The following is a 17,645-nucleotide window of genomic DNA, read 5'->3' as shown; positions in this document are numbered from 1 at the left end:
TGGTATGACCCTAATACCAAAGCCAGATAGAGACAACTAAGAGAAGAAAATCACAGATTAATATCCTCTATGAATATAGATGTAAAAATGCTCAAACAAAATACTAGCAAACTGAGTCTAGTTGCACATTAAAATACACAGAAAAATAGGAATAAAGGGGAAACTTTCTCAACATGAGAAAGGGCATATATGAAAAATCCATAGCTAAGTCAGACTAAATCATGAGAGACTGAAAGCTTTCCCTCTAAGTTCAGGAAGAAGACAAGGATGCCTGGTATCACCATTGCTCGTCAACATTGTAGTGGAAGCGTTAACCAGAGAAAACAGGCAGGGAAAAGAAATAAAAGAAATAAAAAGAAAATAAGAACTGGAAAGGAAGAAATAAAACTATCCTTATAAAGATGATGTGATCCTATATAGAAAATCCAGAAGAATCTACAAGAAAGATAGTAATCGATACATGGATTTAGCAAAGTGTGGGTACAAGATCAAAATACAAATATCAGTGGTTTCTGCACACCAATAAGGAACAACCCAAAAAGGAAATTTAAAAAAATCCATTTATACTAGCAACTAAAATAAAAAAATAACTAGGAGTAATTCTAACCAAAGATGTAAAGGACTTGTATGCTAAAACTACAAATCACTGAAAAAAACTACAAATTACTGAAAGAAATTAAAGAAGACCGAAATGAATGGAAAGATATTCCATATTTATGGATTGGAAGATTAATGTCAGTGAGATGTCAATACCATCCAAAGTCATGAACAGATCCAATAAAATTCCAATAAAAATTCCAACATCCTCTTTACAGATATGGAAACGCTAATCATTAAATTCATATAGAAGGGCAATTGGGACCCCAAGTAGCCAAAAACAATGGGTAAAGAAGAACAAAGTTCTAGGACTAACATCTTCCAATTTCAAAACTTATTACAAAGCTACAGCAATCAAAACAGTGTGATACTAGCACAAAGAGACATATAGTCAATGGAACAGAATCCAGAGTGCAGAAATTAAACCCACAGATTTATGGCCAATTGATGTTTGACAAGGGAGCTAAGTTCACTTAAGGGGGAAACAATAGTCTTTTCAACAAATGGTGCTCAGAAAACTGGATATCCACATGTAAAAGCATGATTGTGGGCCCTTACCCCAGGCAAGGAGCAAATTACTACAAAATGAGTCAGTGACCTAAACATAAGAGCTAAAAATATAAAACCCATAGATGAAAAACAGGGAAATATCTTCAGGACCTTGTGCCAGGCAATGGATTGTTAGACTTCACATCAAAAGCATGAGGAACAAAGAAAAAAAAATAGATAAATTAGACTTCATCAAATTAAAAACTTTTGTGCATCAAAGGACATTACCAAGAAAGTGAAAAGACAACCAACAGAATGGGAGAAAATAATTGGTAACAGTCTATCTGATAAGGGTATAATAAATTATACAAAGAACAATGACAACTCAACATCAAAAAGACAAACAATCCAATTTAAAAATGGGCAAAGGACTTGAATAGACATTCCTCCAAAGACAACATACAAATGGCCAGTGAACACATGGAAAGATACTCAAAATCACTAGCCATTAGGGAAATGTTAATCAAAACCACAATGAGATATTACTTCATTCCCACTAGAATGGTTATTCATTAAAAAATGGGAAACATGCTGGTAAGGATGTTGATAAATAGGAACTTTAGAATATTGTTGGTGGAATGTAAAATGGTGCAGCTGCAGTGGTAATGGTGCAATTCCTCACAAAGTTATACTTAGCACTACCGTATGACCTGGCAGTCCAACATCTAGGTATATAGCCAAAAGAATTGACAGCAGGGATTTGGACAGATATTTGTACATCAAAGTTCATAGCAGCATTAGTCACAATAGCCAAAAGGTAGAAAAAACCCAAATGTTCATCTATAGATGAATGGATAAACAATGTGCTATTATTCAATCCTAAAAAGGAATGAAGTTCTGGTACGTGCTACTACCTAGGTGAACTTTGAAGGCATCATTCTGAGTGAAATAAGTCAGACACAAAAGGGCAAATACCGTGTGGTTTCACTTATGTGAAATAACTAGGGTAACCTAGTTTCTAGAGACAGAAAGTAGACCACAGGTTATTGGAGGTGTGGGGGGAGTGAGAATGAGGAGTCCAGGCCTAACGGGTGCAGCTTTTCTGTATGGGGTGAGGGAAGGCCCTAATAATGAATGGTGGTGAGGGGAGCACCCCACTGTGGATGTGATTAACCCCACTGGACTGCAAGTTTGGGAGCGCTTGAGATTGGAAAATTCATGTTGCATATATGTTTCCACAATTAAAAAAGAGAGAGAAGAGAGAGACTAAAAAGACAACAAAAACGAAATATGTTCCTGGACTGGATCTAATAACTGAGGAGAAAATACCTAGGAGAATGTTATTGGGACACATGAAAAAATTGAAATATAGAATGCAAGCTTTATATCAATGTTAAATTTCATGACTTGACAACTATACTTAAAGTGGTTATATAAGTGACTATTCTTGTTCTTAGAAAACTATGCAAGTATTAAGTGTTCAAGGTGCACAATATATACAATCTACTCTCAAATGTTTAGAAAAGAGAGGAATAAATAGATAGATAAATGGACGGATAGATGGAAAGAACGATTTAGAAAATGTGGCAAAATGTTAAAAGTCGTTGGATCTGGGTGAGGGTATGTCGGAGTTCTGTATGGGTTTGTATTATTTTTGCAACTGTCTTGTATGTTTGAAATTATTTCAAAATAAAAAGTTTCTGAAAATAATTAGAGCAAGTGATCAAGTCTCTAGGAATGGATAGAAAGTGAAATTTTTTGATAGTAGCCTATGCTGAGGCTGGCATGGAGAGCAACATTACTTGGTTAATTAATGGGAAGTCTATGAGGAGTTAGTACATCTCATCTTCTGCAGAGCAACATGATAATATTTGTTCCACAAAATGTGCCTTGGCTACTCCACGTGTGTATATGTGTGTGTGTAAATGCTCATGGTGTGTGTAAAAGTCTGTCATTGCCTCCACGTCACAGCCTACCATAAGAAAAAAAAAACAAAACCTTTTCTAAGGCACAAAACTGTCGTGTGGGTCATGTCAGCAAGAATACTGTGACCTTAATGTAACAGAGCAATCAGCCTGGCTTCTTAGAATGATTAATGGAACATTCTCCACTGGAAAAGAAAACAAATTAACTGTCTTCACCAAATGTCTCCTGGAACACAGAAAGCTGTTCTGATAAAGACATTTAGGAAAACTCTTCATCACATACAAGCTCTGAAGAAAATTAAAGACTGTTTTTACTTCCACTGCCTGAAAATAAAAGACACCTCTCTCCCTGAATGGTTTAGGAAGGACATAGCGAGATAAGAAAAGAACTCTTGGAGGACATGCCATTGTAGTGTAACTCTGTGAGGATGATACTAACAAAACCTAAGCCTTCGATTCTTTTTTGATACTAGCAACCCATTTTAAATGATTAATACAAATCTATTAGTGTCCCTTATCTTTTCTGTACACAAGATTGCTGAAACTTCAGAACCCAGGCATAGAGAGAAGCATTCATATATCCATAAGGGACAGTAATGTGTTTCCATACCTAAGAATCCAAAAGGATAGCAATTAATTGCTATCATTTACTTGTTAATGTGAAGGCCATGGGCAAGAGAGGGCACACATTTGGATTAGAGATTCATTCAATAGGACTTCAGAGGTGTCAAAATAGTATTCATTCTGTCCCCTCCCAAATGGAGCTTGCTTTCTATCATTTCACAGATGGTATTAGAACTTTATTCCTTTAGTAAAAATATTTTGTTAGAATTGAAATATTCCAAGAAGGACAGCACTTTAAATCCTCTTCACCTCAATAGGAGAGGAATGATCAAATCTATTGAGGAGATTTGGATGATGAGAGGTAGAAAACCAGGAAGAGGAGAGCTGGGGCTAAAATGAGATTGGACTGTTCTCTAAATCCAGTTTGGAAAGGTCTTGATTCTGGGGTTTACTTCCAGGAACTAAATAGGGTTTAGAATGGTGATATTTCTCCCTGATAAAGTATATATACAAAAATATCAGAATAAGTAATTCTATGAGATGACGATAAAAGACTCATTGAATTTTTTAACTATGCCAGTTTACATTCATTATGTTATTTAATCCTCACAATAACTGTAAATTTATATATTATGTGTGTGTGTCTATGTATATATTTATATATCAGGTAATGCTACAAACCAAGGTGAGAGGATGTGTTATCCAATTCTCATTTCCCCCTGACTTTGTGTCTAGTTTCCTTCTTCTTGGGAAATGACACACCTCTATTTTCCTAATGCATGATTCAAGACATTGCTTAACAATCAAAATTTACTTTGGGGCTCAAAACCAAGTGAAAAATATCAACTGTCTCTCCTTTCCTAGCTGTCTTTCTTGGTAGGTTTTGGATTTTTTTTCCTGGTGTGATGTAATCACACACATACTAAAGAGTGTCTTAGATGAGAAGGCAGATAAGAGAGGATGACAAAGTCATAGTTCAGTTAAAATTTGAGCTGAAAAATCTTGAAAAGTCCAGCTTCAGACTGATCTGGAGGGCTTAATTTCAGAATGGTATCACATGGAAAATCCCAGTAGAGCTAACAAAGGAAACTTTCTGATAGTATGGGAGTGTGTGTGTGTCAAAATCACTGGTCCATGGGAACGTAAAATGGTGCAGCTGTTTTGGGAGATGGTTTTGGTGGTTCCATAGAAAGGTAAACATAGGACTTTCATAAGACCTGATAATCCCACCTCTAGGACAATACCCAAAGAATTGAAAACAGGGACTCAGATACCTGTCAATGAATGCTCATAGCAAGTGTAGTATATACATACAGTGGAATATTATTCAGCTGTAAAAAGGAATGAAGTCCTGATACCTGTGACAACATGAATGGACTTTGATGTTGACTGAAACAAGCCAGACACAAAAGGACAAATATTGTATGATCTTACCAATTTGAAATAATTAGAATAAGCAAACTCATAGAGTCAGAATCTAGAATGTAGGTTACCAGGGGATGGGTGGGGATACGAGATGGGAAGTCAAGGCCTAAAATGTACAGGGCTTCTAGTTGGAATGATGGAAATGTTTTGGTAATGGATGGTGGTGATGGCAGCACAACAGTGTGAATGCAATTAAGAGCGCTGAAGTGTATATTTGAATGTGAGTAAAACGGGATATGTTAGATGTCTATATGGTAACAGAATGAAAAATTTAAAAATATCCATGGAATTACACTATTCAAACAATGAATCCTAAATTAAACCATGGACTAAAGTTAATAAATAGTACAATTATTAAAACATGCTTTCATCAATTGTAACAAATGTTTCACACCAGCACGAGGTGTTAATAATAGGGTGGATATGGGGATCCTGTATTTTTTATTATGATTGTCCTGTAAATCTACAACTTCTCTAATAAAGGAAAAAAAGTTAAAAAAAATTACTGGCTGAACGATTTTTAGAAGCTGATGGAAGAAGAGTGGGTGTGGTTACTGATAAGGAATTTAACTTTCTTTTAGTAGGTTTACTTTTATTTTGAATTGTAAAACCTGTTCAGTTTTTATTCTAAACAGAATGGAGCTTGGTATATGAAAATACTAATGCAAGTTCATGCACATAAAGTTTATGGATTTACTAAAAAAGCAAACTGTTTTTCTTGTCTGTGATAATTACAAAGCCTACTAAAAGAAATATAATTTATATATGTGGCCAAAAAAAAAGAATTAAGAAAGGACTACCATATCACCTAGAAATCCCACTTCTAGTTAAATCCAAAGAATTGACAATGGACTCAAACAGAGACTTGACCATGAATGTTCATAGCAGCATATTCACAAGAGCCAAAAGGTGGAAGTAACCCAAATGCCCACCAACAGATGAATGGAGAAACAAAATGTGGTGTATATGCACAATGGAATATTATTCAGCCATAAAAGAGAATGAAGTTCTGATTTTTGATACTAGAGGGATAAACACTGAGCTCATCATGCTGAGTGAGATAAGTCAGACACAAAAGAACAAATATTGTATGATTATACATATATGAAATAAGTAGAATATGCAAATTCATCAAGACAGAAAGGAGATTATAGATTACCAGCAGATGGGAGGAAGGGAGAAGGGGAGTTGTTGCTTGGTGGATATGGAGTGTTAGTAAATTTTGGAAAATTTTAAGTATAATTAAGTTAAAAAGTCACTATTCCAAGGCTTTGCCAGAGCACATACTACAACACAATAAATATTGGTCCATGGACCTCAGCTTTACCTATCCAGTTCAGATTCCTATGCCTTACCACATGAAATAGTCATTGCAGGTCTCACATGGCCAATTTGCACCCTGGCCTCTGTGGGTTTCTTGCTATTTAGCTTATTTTTATTTTTTCAAACCTAGCCTCAGAAGTTCTTACATACAAGGAGCAGCTTACAAAAACCCTGGTTAAATTCTGTTAAATTACCAATTATGTTTACAAGTCTACTTGATTGAATTCAGCTAGACTTTTTTTTCTCTCAGAATCAGTATTATGTTTAGATAGTGAAAACAACAACTCCGGTTGCAGGACAACTGGCTAGGCAGTCCCTTTCACAAGTCAGGGTCATGATAAAACGGCCAGTTCTTGTAAAAAGAAACTGAAGGGCCATCATAGCCAGGTGCACTGTGTGACCCTGCATTGGATCCTGGCTTGCAGAGACCAGCCAAGAAGAATATTTTCAGGAGAAGCAGGGAATTCTGAATATGGGCTGTGTATCGGATGAACATTTACTGACATGAAAGTGGAGATTAACTGAAAAAATAAGCTAAAATCTATGCAAAATATAGTTTTATTCTTATTAAATTATATCTGTATATAAGCATATAGAAAAAGATCCCAAACAGTAAATTTTCAAGTAATAATCTCTAGGTGATAGAGACATAACCTGCCAATATTCTTATTTTTGCTTGGTTGTATCGTCTAAATTTCATAATGTATATTTGCTGCAACTCCACATCTCCCATAAACAAATCTCACGTTCATTTGTGATTTATTTGCCAGTGTATTATGGTTTGGTTGAGAGGGTTGGGCTAGGTCATTTCATAATCACTAGATGGAACAGGTGGGTCTCTGAGACGTGCTGGTGACAATAATGATGATGATAATAAAAGGTTTGTTGAAGTTTTAACTATGGCAGTCTATAGTCATTATGTTATTTAATCCTCACAATAACTATAAGAAATAGGTTTCTTATGCATGAGGAAACTGAGGCTTAGAGAAACTAAGTCATCCACCTGAGGTTAGAGAGAAAGGAAGTGGCAAAACCAGGATACCTCCTCCTGCCTGGCTTCAAAGCTGCAGTCCTGACCATCCTTTTTCTGCCTGTTTCAGAAATGAATGTTTTACCAAAAGTAAAAAGGTAGCAGGCTGCTGGTGAGTAATTCTAAGCAAGCTTGGGATTAATGCCTTAAAGTGATCATGAGATTCTTACAGCACTTCAAAACTGATCTTGAGTATTGTTTAACAAGAAGAAAGAGGTCTGGGGGAAATGAGTCTATCCCAACGATGATGGTGAAGAAGAAGATGATGGTGATGATGAAGGTCAACACCAAATGCTTTCTCTGAGCCTGAGGCTGCAGATGCGTATGGCATTTTGTCCTCTTAACAACTCTACCGGGAAGATTCTATTTGGTATCGCCCCCACTTTATAGGTGAACTAGCTGAGGCTCTGAGAGGTGAAATACCTTGCCCAAGGTCATCTAGCTGGTGAGGACAGAAGGCTCCAGATGCAAGGCCCATGGTCACTACACAAGGATAACTCCCATTCACGCACTCACGTCTAATTATTGCTGGTACAGGAGTTAACTCACTATCTCAAGTGTCTAGTATTCCTGAGGTCTCCATTTTCTTTAACCGGCCTCTAAAACTGCAGCCTATCATACTGGTGAATCTCCTGCAGCTCCCCTCGCTTTGTATTTGAAACAAATTCTGCACCTGGATACATGGTGACGTATCTTATAGATAAAATGCTCTCCTCATAGCCTATTTTTCAGGACTTATTTCCCGGAGCAGGATGACTCCTACTTTGATTGAAATACGTTCATATATATAGTGTTGTGGTAATTTAACAAGGTTATTAAAATCAGGTTATCTGTGGTTTCACATATAAATACAGTAAATTCATTTTAATAACCAGAGATTTCATTTTTCAAATTACCCTTTTAAAAGGAAATATTCACACTCAATTATTGTGCTGACATGTAAAGTAGGCAAATACTCGATTTGATAATGAAAGAGCAAATTAAAATCTGTGCAAGGCAAAGAATACCGAGCAGCAGCCCCCTCCAAGCCTGGCCACGCTGCCTGATTAAGTTTTTCCAAGGTGGTTTGGTAAGGGGCCCTTTCCTGATCTGATAACTGCCTCGGAGAAGCCAAATGCAGAGTCAATCTGCAAATACTTAATCCTCCGGAAGGCAGATTAAGTGTATAATTGACCTATATAATCCATGTATCATCTCCAGTCGAATGTTCCCTGGGCCACAATGACTCGGGGACTGAGGAAAGCTATTGCGGGTGCAGCATTACCGTCCACGTGGATTCCATCCAAGTTTGAGATGGCTTTTTAATCACTCATCTCCGAGCCTGTGAGGTTTAAGCAGATGAATTCACCCTAAGCACATCTCTTTTAATCCTGATTTTCTTCTCCGTCTGTGTCTTCAAGAAGTACAAGGAGGAAAGAAAATAAATTAATTTTTGTTCAGACCTTGAAATCTTAGGTGTTTCTCTTGATGATCTGAGCTCTAATTTCGAAAAGCATGTTTTTGTTTGGGGGAAGATGTTGAATTAATCACCAGAGAAGGGGGGGGGGGGTGGAGGATGCCATCTGCATGATTTACGGACACTCCAGCTTTAAATCGTGGTCTTCAAGTTATTTCTTGAGCTTGTGCGTTCCTCCTTAGCTGCTGCTTTAGGAATATGGAGCAATTTCATATCAGTGTTCTATATTTTCTTTAAAAGTCAGCAAGAATTTTCAAGGAGGCCAAGATTTCACTTGAGTCCTACAGCAATCTGATTTTCTTGTAAAATTTCAGCATTTTTAGTGTAATTTAAATTCATTGTTGTTGTACATATTAGAACATTCTCCTGCTTTAAATCACTGCATCCTTCATCTCAAAACATTATATACTATTATTTTGTAGCAACTGTAACCAGTTTATAATTGTACTTCTTTTTTTTTTTAGGAAAAAATTAGAGAAATGCAAATGAAAAAAATGTACAGCAGCACATGTGAAATATTACAAAGAACAGTTTGAAGACTTTTTTTTTTGATCACCACTTAATTTTGAACAGGGTAAGTTTTTTTTCTTAGGTGCAACGTCAAAAAAGACTATGTGAGAATTATGTCAATCAGTTAGATTAATAAATAGGAAAACTTTAACTATATTAAGAGAGACCCAGTTAGGCAACTCAATGTCCAAATGTATTTCTTCAATAAACCTAGAGAATGCCTATCAAAAAAAAAAAAAAATCGGTGTGGATGAATTTGGAAAGCTTGTTCCTAAGTTACATAATAAGAGAGATAAAAATGCAGAACATCAAATATAGAGCCCCAAATGCTTTGCCGATAATCTCCCACAAGCACCCACTTCCAGCCAAAAGTACAGTGACGAGGCAGAGAGAAAATCAGCTCAGAGAGCACTGGGGGTAGGCGCACAGTTAAAACAGAAGATGCACTCATGTAATGACCAGTTATTAGTTCAAATAGTCTCAGATACAAGCACACACTAAAGCCATCCAGCCTTTTCTACAAGGGCAAACTCAAAGGGCACAAAAAGAAATAATGCCAAATAGCAAAACTTACAGGACTTATCAGGTAAATAAAACCGAAATTTGAAACACAGCTAAAAACACAACAGGAACTCTGAGAACAAGCCTCTGAATGACAGATGCCAGCAGGAATAAAACCCAGAGAATGAGACGTCAGAATCAACAACCCCCAAACAGCAAACAATTTCGAAGGAGATATATATATATTTCTTCATTCAAAATGCTAATTTCCTATTATTCATTTTTGCCATTTATCAAAATGCAACAATTTGGAAGAGAAACCTCCCAGATCAACAAGTCTTTCTCAATAGATTTCTGCCAATTATTTAGAAACCTGCCCCAGGACCACTACCATTAAGGAATGGGTCATAAAGAATTCATTAATCACAGCAAGAAATTTAGGGTGGCAGGTTTCGCAGCCCCTTCTGCCTTAATATTTCTTTCTCCTTGTTTAGCTCGGTGGACACGAGAGCCTTGCAGAGCATATACGCAAAGAAATAAACACCATGCTTGAGGAAACAGAAGCCGAAAAATAATCAAACATGTTGGTAATCTGATGTTTTGCTGCTAGATTATAGAAAAACAGTAAGTACTGAATTAAATTACCAAGACTGCATGGTAATGAAGCTTTTTGAGAAGCTCTGGGTTTTCAAATGACAAATGTTTTAAATCCATGACAGATTCAATAACTTCTTTTTGCACTTAATCAGATAGGTTGCCTAGCGCCAATATTCTGTAAATTAGGGGAGCAGGTTATTTGGAAAGTAAGAAAACAAATGACAAAGAAATTTGTTTTATCTATATAAGGCCCGGAAAATTTTTTTTTTAGTGGGGGTGATGTGCAGTGACTGATTGCAATGGCTAAGCTTTTAAAATCAGATAATCGGGAAGGTATAACTATGACTCCCTTGATAAAACATAATTGGGATAATATGAGACTCAATTGTAGGGGTTAATATGAGACTCAATTGTAGGGGTTTCCATATTACTGAAACCATTTTATGCTGTTCAGTGTAATCAACAAGGAACTGGAGATATTTGTGAATTTTTGAATGACCTTGAACATAATTTGCTTCATGAAAAACATGTTCGTAGTAATATTTCATTATTAATCCACACTAAAGGCCAGAGGACTTGGATTTGTCTGTGTCCTGCTTGTGTCAGACAAGTCCAGTTTTACCATCTGTGCCAGCCAAGGCTATGCTCATACTTTTAAATAAAGACTCGGTTGGACTTTGTCTTTAAAAGAGACACAGAAGAGGAAAATTTGTCTTGCTGCCTTGAACAAGGCTACCTTAAAAAAAATTTTTTTCCTGTACTTCTAATTTAAAAAAAAAAAGAGGGAAGGGTATGTTATTTATCAATGAAGCCACAGGCTAAACTGCAGATTAAACATCAAATTCAGTACTAGATGTTTTTAAGTTTCGGAGAGCATGAGGTTATTCACACACGCTCATATAGGAACACGCACACACACGCGTACGCACGGGCCACACAAAACTGAGACTCAGAGACTCAGAAGATACTGATCAAAGGAAAAAAAAAAAAAAAGGCAACCTAGGCATTGAAAAGAACAATCCACAGGCTTCTTGCAAATTTGTGGTTTGGAATTTAATTCAGTGGAGATGGGCCGAGCGTCCCCACTCCTAACTGCAGACCCGCAGGTGCTGCCTGCCTCCGTTTTCAATGCCTGTTGGATGGGTGACTGCGCCCCCAGACATTCCAGGCTCCGTACTCTCATAAAGGCACACATGCAGAGAAGGGGGAGGACCCGCTGGTGAGCTTTATGCATGTATGAGGCATTCTCAGTGGATGTGGGTCATGCTAGAAGATGTACACAGGAAGATTATTTGATTCTAATTCATGCCACTTGATATAATGTGATAAAACATTTGACATGAGAGATAAGTTCCATTTTAATCCGAGAGAGGACGGCTGGGAATTAAAAAGGAAGGAAGGTTTTCTTAAGGAAAGGTAATGCAAAGGAGAGAGGGATATCGAGCACAGAAAAAGGGGATGATTGGAAAAGGAAGGGAAAAAAAAAACAGTAAGAAAAGAAAAGAGGCTTTTTGACACACGAGAAAAGCAAAAGAGCTGGAAGACAAAGCATTTAAGTCAGAAGCTGCAGAATTCCAAAGCAGTGCCAACAGTGAGCTCACTTAGCTATCGGACAAAAACCAAACCAAACCAACAAACCTCAATGTAAACTGCCGAACACAAATCACAGAAAAAAAATATAGAAACAGGGATTCCATAGTCGACCAAAACATTAATGTTCAAGCTGGCACTAAAAATACAGAAACCTGGACAGAAAGAGCTCACGTATCACGAGACAGGAGTATGCTGCACAATTAGAGCCACACAGAGACAAATAGATCTGCTTCCATGCACTCTGGCCGGGTCTACACTGGCAAATTCAGTGAAGACCGGAAGCAAAATAATCTGACTAAATTAAGGCAACCCCATCTGCTTTGGCCTGAAAAAGGCAGACAATTTGAGACCGAAACAGATTCCTTTTTTTTTTTCTTTCTCTTCTTTTTGCCTCAGTGGCTTGCTTTGGCAATGCAGATGTAGTCATGGTGGCAGTGAGACTGCACGGTAACTATTAACCCTCGGAAATCTGTGTTTGCTGATAAGGTTTTGCCTGGAGCTGTGAGACCCAGAGACCTGCTCTTTGTACACCTGCTTATTCACCCACGTTTTCAGGTGGGTGGGTGGGCAAGGGACGCAGTGTTTTAGAGCTGCCACTGACTGAGCCAACGTCAGCATAAACATTTTCCCAAACCTAGGGGCTTTATGGGCTTGTAATCTTCCAGAAACGGAACTGCCTTCGAAGCCACAGCAATGCCACATTTACTGCACATCTGCATGCCACAGCGGGTGTTAGGGAGGTACCACCTCCAAGAGCGGGAACTGGCCTCAGCCTTGCTGAAGAGAATGTCTCCCTAAAGCGGGGCCAGATTGCAAGGAGGAGAACGATGATCAGGGAGGGTCTTTGCCAGTGAGAGGAAGCTGCCTCACAAGCTTCGTGCGGGGAACCAGCCTGCCCGCTGAGAGGCTGCCCGCCGCCCTACATATCACACAGATTGGGACCGAGACACTGCCACGCCAGAGTGAGTTCAGAACAGACACACAACAGATAAGAGCCTAAGGCAGAGGGAGAAGAAAAGATTTTGTTTGAATCAGGACCAATCCATTTTCTCAAAATGTGACTTATCCTCCTGTCTCTTATTTTGTCACATTTTGGGGTGTCTCCTCCCTGCTCTTCAAGGAGGAGAAGGCATTTACTTACATCAAATAACCTTTCTATATACATCTCCTCATTGACCTTATCACGCAGGACATCCTGAGAGTGGCGGACAAAAGTCACGTAGGCATCGGCCACGTCCATCCCAGGTTTCTGCAAAGAAACAGGAAAACATGAAAATGGGATTTTCAGACAGTGACTCTTCCTTGATGCATCTTTACTCTCCCCACCTCATCCCAGCCCACCCTCCCCTCGCCCTCCCCCCTCCCCTTGCCCTTCCCCCACTGCCTTGGCTGGGCCACCTTTGCAGCCACAGTGCAGTTACGCACAGCCTGGATCCGTAGGAATTGATAATAGAACTTTCTGCTCTTTCCAGGAATCAAGCCAGGCTAAGAAGGGAGTTGGGATTACAGGGTCTTATTGTTTCTACTAACTAATTTTTTTTTTTTCTGGCAAAGATGCTCTAAATGTGCGCTGGATATCCCAGAGATATTCTCTAGCTTTGCTTTGGGTTGAAACCCCTATTAAAGCACATCAAAACCTGCTCTGTCTTCCATTGCCCTTAATGTATCATAAGAAAGGCGATAGCCTTTCCCAACTTCATTTTCCTCCTTCTTTTATTTTTAAACGAGAAAGCGCTAAATAAAGAAATCACATTTCAATCCACAACCCCTCCTACCCAAATCACATTTGGGGGGGGGGCTAGTTAAACTTGAGTATGTAGTGTGCATTTGCTAATAGTTTACTCAGAGGAGACTTTTGACATTTGTCTTTGCTTCCCGGTGCAACCCTTAGTCCAAGGATTAAAAAAAGAGGGGAAAGGGATTTGATTTTTAAATAAGTCAGATTTTCTGTAAAGGTAAGCAGGTGGTTCAGCCAGTGGTTAGTAAAAAATTTATTTTAAGAAAAAAGAAAAAAAAAAGAAACTCAGAATTCACACTGCTTGAGTTGTCGCAATCAGAGTTATCACTAAAGAAGCCTATTAAAACGCTGTAATATGGGTCATTAGGAGAGCTGCCACAAACCCCTTAAATTTCCACAGTACATAAGTATGTTTGCTAATAACTAAAAAGATTAGTTTTCATTACTGTGATTTACCTTAGATCAGAAAGTATCATTTCTCTATAAGACATGACTGTCAGGGCCTGTAAATTGAAGTTAGTTAACACTTCTGTGTAATTTCCAGGGTGAAAATGAGGAAGGTTTGGAAACAGTAGGACTGTATTTTTTTTCCTTATACAAAGCAAACAATTATCAAGCAAAGGGCCAATGCTTGGCCCCTGGGATGCGAGTAACATTTCTTAACACCTGCTGAAACAATGACAAGGTATTAATTTGAAAAACAATGAGGACAACCCAAAGCCACGGTAGTCAAGTGTTACACTTTCAAGCAATTTTCAGCGAATGGATTGGGTAGGTTCCATGATGGTCCCATAATTGTTGCAGTTTTATGATACAAAGCAAGAGCGGTTCTCCAGCGAGATGTAAGGGATAGCTGTCAGATCTAAACTGGCACCTCTCTCCTCTCCCTTTGGCAGCTGCATATCAAAGGCCATTCTCGGTAGGGGATGGAGACCCCTGCCTGGGGGACTTGAGAACCCTATTATGATTGTTTCCATTTCTTCCCTGGTGGTGTTTGTGGTAGATAGGTCTTTTCCTGGGCACCCACAGTTATCGTAGAGCTAAGATCCGAAGCCAAATTCAGGAGACCTATTAGTCACCTGCAATGTCAAAGACAGTGAGCTACAATAATGATAATTGTCACCACTGTTTCTCTTTTCACTTAGGTTTACTGTGCTTCTCAAAAGGGCATTTCATTTAAGTTTAAAACACTTAAAACAAAACCAGTGTGAATCATCTCAGGTAGTAAAGAAGCTCCGCAATTCTCCATCTTTTGACTCTGTTTTATTTTTCTTCATGGCACTTACTGATACCTGGCATTGGGTTGTATACTTATTTCTTGCTTTTTTTTTTTTTTTTTATTTTTGGTCTTTTTTTCTCCAACTTGAACATGAGCTCCATCAATTCTGGGTACTTTATTTGGTCTACTTTCTATTGTATTCCCAGCACACAGAATCGTACGTTGTATATAGTAGGTGCTCAGAAAATTTTGCTCAGTGAATGAATCTATGAATGAATGAACAAATCTATCCCCATTCCCCAAACATCTCTCTTTTTTAAACTCTTCAGTCAGATTTCTTGAATTTTTAAGAAATCTGTACCCTCCCCCTACCACCCTACCCCAACTTACTAGCAGTGAAACCACGTGCAAATCATTTAAACTTCTCTGGGTCTAAGTTATTCCACTTGTGAAACTGGAATAGTTACAGCTCCCCTACTTACCTTCGAAGGTTGTTATGATGATTAGCTAAAATTAATGCAGGTGAAAGTGCCTTAGTAGACATGAATTTCTGTACAAACATGAGCCACTATATTATATCACTCCATGGCCTTACCTACCTTTAGAATTTTCTTTAGAACCGAGAAGAAAAAAGGGGTCTCAGAGGAGTCAACATAAAAATTAAAACGGCAAAGTCTTTGCATTAAAACATGTACGCTTTTCTCATAATAGGGTCTTCAGGCCCCCTTCACAACCACCTTCCTTCTTAACCAGCCTTATATCCAATTTCAACAAGTTTGGCTCTCCGGTTTTCCTTCCCTTGGTGGGCCAGGTATGGGGAAGAGGGGAATTTTCTGAAACAGAACTGTCACTTTTCCTGATTCCCTGGGCATGAGGGCGGTGGCTCAGTGACACCAGGCATGCAGACTCACTGGAAGCAAAGCTGCCCTGGACCTCAGGAGGCCCTGAGAGAAGCGGTGACTGTGCAGCCCCTGGGAAATCATGGTGATCCCCAGTCATCGAGCAAGTGCTAAGTTATGGTCAGCACCCTGCTTATAAAGGCAGGGAAAGAGGTGCAATGCATTTTAAGCAGATTTCCAAACAAAATGATTAAAATAAGAACCGTTCACAATCAAACTAACCTGTAGTTACCTGGAAAATATACTTTTGGGGATTGAATCATGTCCCCCCATAAAGACGGGTCTAGGTCCTAAACCTCAGTCCTGTGGGTGTGAATCATTTGTAAATAGGATTTTCAAAGATGCTATTATCATGTAAGGTGTGAACTCATTTGTACATAGGAAATCTGAGGAGTCTGTTTAGATGAGGCCAAATTGAAGCAGGGTGAGCCTCAATCCACATGACTGGAGTCCTTATAAGCAAAGGAAATTCAGATGCAGTCAGTAGGAGCCAGACGTCAGCAGAAACCAGAGAATGAGGCAGATCACCATGTGACAGAGGGAGAGGTGCAAGCCAAGGGACCCCAAGGCTAATGGCAAGCCAGCACCAGAATGCTACCGATTGAGAAGAAAGCATGGTTTGGTGGAGACCCTGATTTCGGACTTCTAGCCTCAGAAACCATGAGACCATAAATTCCTTTAAAGCCACTCAGTGTGTGGTATTTGTCATAGCAGCCTTGGCAAATTAAGACAATACTTATCTGAACAACTCATGCTATTAGATAAATTGGGCTTCATGCCACATTGTTACACACGATGGGATAAACCTTTAGGTGATGGTTTTCTGTATCTCACAGTAAAACTGTCTGCTTATTTTAAAATGTATCTTGGGCACACTAACAGAATAGGCTGCAGATTTTAGAAAAGATGTTAAACAAGCAACAAACAAGTAAATGCCTGTATAGTTACTTCTACCGAGGTGTGGAAGACTTAATTTGTGATTAAGCCATTTTGTAGCCTAGGAAAAATAAGACTAAGCTTGTCCCTATCAGGACACTTCTGAGCTTGAGGAAAGCAAACTCAAAATGTCATTATCCTAGGCAAGCTCTAATCAGTAATGCAATTCTGCTACATAGATCAATGGGTAGAATATTGCATGTAAGACAAAGAGAGATGCTTTGGGGATTATGCAATGTTTGGGTGACTACTAGCAGTGTTTCTCTTTGTATTAAGAGACAAATCTCTAAGGTACCTAACTACTAGTCCCCACATGGAACTAACCAATAAATTGTGTGCCCAACCCTCACAGGGCAACACACATGAATTCAGAGTCTTCAGAGTTAGGATCAACTTGAGAAATGATTTTTATGTAACGGTTCTTGATCTTGGCTGCAAATTAGAAAAGCCTTGCGAGCTTTAAAAAAATACTGATGCTGGGGCCCCACCCCCAGATATTCTGTTTCAATTTTTGGTAAGTGGCCTCCGCTTTAACAGATGCAAAAGCTCCCAAGGTGATTCCAATGCACAGCCAAGTTAGTCCCTTGGTTTCCAAACTTCTGCTATCCCTTTTTAGCAAAGGATAAGCTCTACCCTAGAGATACTAAATCTGAATCTTGGGGTGGGGTGGTTGTAGGAGTGGTGGGAATCTCTATCTGAAAAAAAAACTCGAAAACAAACCAAAACCCTTGCCAAGGATGACTGCTGCACATGCTGGTTTGGGAACCACCGCTTTAGTAGGTAATATTCAATTCAGCATCATGCTGGCAAACTGGCTCTCCAAAACGAAAACAAACAAACACA

The 17,645-nt window shown here is 38.7% G+C and overlaps 1 protein-coding gene across 2 annotated transcripts in view; it reads right to left on the bottom strand.

Moving 5' to 3' along the window:
• CADPS (calcium dependent secretion activator) overlaps nucleotides 1-17,645 on the bottom strand; it is a 494,336-nt gene that overhangs the window by 29,764 nt on the left and 446,927 nt on the right. For both annotated transcript variants that reach the window (XM_077128802.1, XM_077128801.1), the window contains one exon: nucleotides 13,152-13,259. In XM_077128802.1, coding sequence (XP_076984917.1) covers nucleotides 13,152-13,259 — 108 coding nt within the window. The remainder of the gene's footprint in view (nucleotides 1-13,151; nucleotides 13,260-17,645) is intronic.

The sequence above is a fragment of the Tamandua tetradactyla genome, chromosome 15 (assembly GCF_023851605.1).
Source record: "Tamandua tetradactyla isolate mTamTet1 chromosome 15, mTamTet1.pri, whole genome shotgun sequence".
NCBI classification, from domain to species: domain Eukaryota; kingdom Metazoa; phylum Chordata; class Mammalia; order Pilosa; family Myrmecophagidae; genus Tamandua; species Tamandua tetradactyla.
The sequence above is the reverse complement of the archived record's forward strand: the minus strand, read 5'-3'. Positions and strand labels throughout refer to the sequence as shown.